General features: G+C 68.9%; 1 protein-coding gene across 1 annotated transcript in view; it reads right to left on the bottom strand.

Moving 5' to 3' along the window:
- Window positions 1-505: 505 nt before the first annotated feature.
- LOC112971146 (peptide methionine sulfoxide reductase MsrA-like) overlaps window positions 506-4,522 on the bottom strand; it is a 13,461-nt gene continuing 9,444 nt past the window's right edge. Inside the window, exon 7 of the mRNA XM_026076260.1 lies at window positions 506-542. Coding sequence (XP_025932045.1) covers window positions 506-542 — 37 coding nt within the window. The remainder of the gene's footprint in view (window positions 543-4,522) is intronic.

Consider the following 4,522-nt stretch of genomic DNA (forward strand, 5'->3'; position numbering starts at 1 on the left):
AGCCCCGTTTCCCAGGGTGGGGGGGCCGCGAGGCTGCGCCGGGGGCTTTTGTTTGCAGGGGGTTTTGTTGGCGGCCCGTTCCCACAGGCCCGGCCCGGGCGGCGGGACCCGCTGCCTTTGCCCAGCTGTGGCCCGGGCCCTCCAGCTGTGTTGATCTAACTCCCGGCCCCAGACAGCCTGGCGCCAGCCCTGCGCACGTCATGCATTCACACAGGGATGCGTGGCCAAGGCAACCTCCCCGCCGCCATGGCCACGGCGCGCGCCGCGCCCGCCAATGAGCGCCGGCGCGCGGGGCGGCGCGCGAGCGAGCTGGCAGCGCGGGGACGTCGCCTCGCTCGCTCGCTCGCTGGCGCGCCCGGCCCCCCGCTTTTGCTTTTCACCCCGCCAGGCCGAACTCCATCGGGATGAGCCAAGCTCTCAGTCCCGACCCTACGCCGGTTTTGTTTTCCTATTTTTGGGTTTTTTTTGTGCCGATTCCTCCCGCCGGCCCTGAATCGGGATATTCTCACTCCGGGCCAGCCGGGAAGGCAGATTTCTTGGCGCTGAGGAGAGAGAAAGAGGGAGGGAGAGGGGAGGCGAAAAGGGAGCGAGAATGCTCCAGAGTGCAATGATTTCATGTTGAAAAGGGCCCACACTGMGTSCTTTATTAAAAAAAATAAAAAATTAAAAAGGYCGAAGAAGCAGCAGGCGGCAACTGGGATCTGCCCCACGCGCGAACTCGCCTCCGCCAGCCCCCAGGCCGGCAGCTTCGCCACGGGGGGCGGCCGTGAAGGGCTCCCCCCCCACCCCGAGCAGCCTCCTCGTCCTCATCCTCGTGGCAGTTTCGCTGCGAGCGCCCCGTCTCCCTGCCACCTTTCCCCCCCGGGCCCTTTTCCCGGGAACTGGTTGCTAATCCCGCGCAATTGGCCTCCCCGCTGCATTTCCGCGGACTTTTCCGTGGCTCGCCACGCTCGGGGTGTTTCACAAACGGCGCCCGCGAGGGTTTGCGTCAAATCCCTATTTTTTTTTTATTTGTCCCCCCTCCCCTCCTCCTTAAATAAGTCCATACAGGTGGCAGGATGTGAAGGACATAAAACAGAGGGGAAACGTCCAAGCGCAGCACGCGCCGCGGCCGCCCGGGGGGCAGGAGGCGAGCGGGGCGATGAGTCCCGAGCTCGGGGTGGGGGGGGGGCAGCGCCGGTGCTTTGGAGCAAATCCTCCCGTTCTGCAAGCCAGAGGATGCCCGGGAGCCCCGGCTCCGGGAAAGCGGCTTGGCCAGCGGCGGAGAGGGACGGAGACGTGGCGAACGCCTGAGCGGACTACAAAGGGAGGAATTCCTCCCCGGTGGTCATCTGGATTCACTTTCGGGATGAGGACGGGGTATGAATCCCATCGTGCCGTGAGCTTCGGAGGCCCTTTGTAACTGTCCCTTATTCGGGATCGAAACGCGAGCGAGGAGAGCGCGGGACGGGGGGACCTCGGGCAGCAAAGCTCGCCGGGCCCTGAGTCAAAGCCCCGAAGTCCCTTCGTCTCGCTGGAAGAGGGACGGATCCCTCCTCTCCCTGTGGAGCCGGGCTGCCTGCAGGCGTTTCGGGACAAGCTGGGATCACGAACGGGAGCCCAGACCTGGAGGAACTCATTAAATCAGCAACACGAGGCTGGAAATAGCCTTTGCCAGCAGCAGCGGAGCGGGAAGCAGCTCCGGTGCCGGTCGATCTCCCGGCATTCCCGGCCGCGGCACACCGAGGTCGCGGTGGCACGAGAGCGGCGCTGCGCATGGGGACACCCCAGCGGGGCCGAGGAGCGGGACGGCCCCGGCCCCCCCGGCAGAGCATCTCCGGGCGCCGCTGGGTGCTCGCCGAGGCCGTTCCCGGCTCCCRCGGTGAGGAGGGAAGCAAGAGCCCGGCGCTGCCGGAGTGCAGCCCCGCGCCAGCCCGTCACTAGGAGACCCGGCCCGGCCCCGGGGAATGCGAGAGTCCGTCCCCAACGCTGTTTGGCCAGGGGATTAGCCCCCCCCGGCACCCACGGCAGAGCCCGAGGCAGGGATGGAGCATCCCAGCTTGGAGCCGGTCGGAGCTCCCTCCCTCAACCCCGGCTTTTCTGTGCCTCAGTTTCCCCAGTGCCCTCCGCAGCTCTAGAGCACGAGCGCTCCGAATCGCGGTGCCCCGGCTCGTGCGGCGCCTGGCACGGCGGCCTCCGCACGCCGCCCACCCCGCGCAGGGCAAGACCGCGCGTCCCCGTCCCCCGCCCTGTCCCCGGGCAAGGCCACGGCACAGGCACGGGAGCACCGTGCCGCCTGGCATCGGAGAGTCTGCCCGGCTCCGCTCCCCGGCTGTGCCGGCCCCCCGGCTCCTCGTGGCTCCGCGGAGCCGGCCGGGTGGCTTCGCCCATCCCGAGAGCGGCGAGGGGACCGGGGATGTGTTTAATGGTGTGTGACGGGGTGGGGGGGCTAGGAAAAGGTGGGGACGCATGGAGCAGCACAGGGTTCACTGCCCCAGGGGGATGGAGCAGGGAGCAAAGGGAAATGGGGGGGTGTCGCTCCCCCAGCTCGGAGGCGGCTGGAGGACACGGAAGAGATGGGGTGTCCCCCCCCAGCTCAAGGGAAACTGAGGCACGGCCTGGGGAACTGCCCTGGGGGGAACCTCGGCCACAGGCCTGGAGAACCTCATCCGTCCTCGTTGCCTCAATGCGACGGCACTTGCCATTTGCCCCCAGGGCCTCTAAAATTAGGGGTTCTTCAGCTCCCCCCATCCCATCGCCGAAGGAGAGCCAGCCCCAGCTGCCTGAGCCCRCAGGCAGCGCAAAGCAACAGCRKGCTGAARGRCACACRCCATCATTAGGGTTCAGAGTGAACGAGGGGTGGCGTTACTTTCTTGCGCAGTCCCCTGAAGAGGGAGATGAGCACACGCCTCCCTTCTCCCTCCCTCCAGGGGGACTAGCAGCTCCGTCTTTGGCTAGCTGCCCAGCGTGGTCATTAGTCACCAGCCCCGTCCAGCAGAAACGCGGGAGAGGATGTCACTTTGTCACGTAAGGAAARGGGGACGGGGGCACGGAGGGGTCACCCGGGCTGCCCAGCGGGGCTCTGTGCCCCACCGCTCCCAGCCACCCCCCCCGGTCCCAGGAGCGGCGCAGCCCYGCTCCGTGCCTCAGTTTCCCCAGAGCCTCAGGGCCTGCCTGGGAGCAGGCTCCYGGCTGCCGCTCCGCCGCCTCCGTCGCAGCCTGTCGCCTCGCGGCGCCGGGAAGGAGAGGGCGAGAGGGACCCGCGGCTTCCTCAAAGGAAGGAGCAGAGCTTTTCCAGGCCAAATCCCGGGCATCCGAAACATCCCTCCCCRAGGACCCGCGGGGACAGGACGGCAGCAGGCGGGCGCCTGCCGGCTGACTCACAGCATCCTCGCGCGGAGCTGCCCCTCCGGTGGGCAGCGGCACCCGGAAGCCGGGGGTCCACGGGAGGCAGCGCCCGGCTCCGGGCCCCCCGCGGCCCTTCCTCGGCCGGCCGGGAAGGGCGGGAGCAGGCCGGGAGCAGCCAGGCCAGCGCTAACAGCTGGCAGCCGCCGTTCCCAGAGCCGGCGCTCGGGATTCCCCGACAGCTGCTTCCTGCTGCCGGTATCTCACGGGCTCATCTGGGGGAGCCGGGACCGGCCCCCCCCTCCCGCCGCTTCCTGCGCTGGCACGCCGGGCGCCAGCCTCCTTTCTCACGGCCTCCCCCCAAGGACGCCCCGAGTCCCTCCGGAGCTAAGGGACCCCCCGAGGAGCCGGCTCCATCCCTTTTCCTCTCCTTTCTCCCAGTGCATCGCTCTTAAAATGCCCCGATGGCTGCAGCAGCACCCCGGATGCCTCCCCCCAGCGCCTGCAGCACCCCAGGGTGCTTCTCCCGTCCCTCCCCACTTCGCCCTGCTCCCTTTTCCCTTCATCCGCTTGATTCCTCCCCGCTCCTTTCCCTTGCCCCCATCGCCTCCCCTGCCGAGGAGAAGGGAGGAGGAGGAGGAGGAGGAGGGGACGAAGGGCGCCGCAGGTGGGAGCAGCTCTATTTGCAGCTCCCAGCCGGGGCCCGGCGCAGGTGCAGGGACACTGGTGACTCAGAGGAGCCCGGGCCCCGCTGCCACGGGCGCCGCGAGCGAGCAAGCGCCTGCCGCCTCCCACGATATCCTCCCGCGGCGGCGGCGGCGGCGGCGGCAGGAGGGGGCGGCGGGCGCCCCGCGGGGAGCCGGGGTGGGGGGGGCACTTAAGCAGCAGGGTGCCGCATCCCCAGGACGGTCCGCGGAGGGGAAACTGAGGCACGGCGCCTGCGGAGAGCCCCGCGTCTGCCCCCGGGCGCGGGGAAGGCGAGGAGCCCTTCGGCCCGGGCTTCGCGGCGTGGGATGTTCCCCCCTCCCGGCCCCAGCCTGGCTGGTGGCTGAGGGCAGGTCTCCTCCCTTTCTCGGCACCCCAAATTCCTCCCCCCCCCCACCCCCGGGTCCTGCCGAGCTGCAGGAGGATGTGGCTTTGCCAGGCTGCCTCGTTACAGCGAGAAAGACCGTTAAAAATCATCACACGCCCCCAACCC

The sequence above is a fragment of the Apteryx rowi genome, unplaced genomic scaffold, assembly GCF_003343035.1.
Source record: "Apteryx rowi isolate R43461 unplaced genomic scaffold, aptRow1 scaffold_43, whole genome shotgun sequence".
Lineage (NCBI taxonomy): Eukaryota > Metazoa > Chordata > Aves > Apterygiformes > Apterygidae > Apteryx > Apteryx rowi.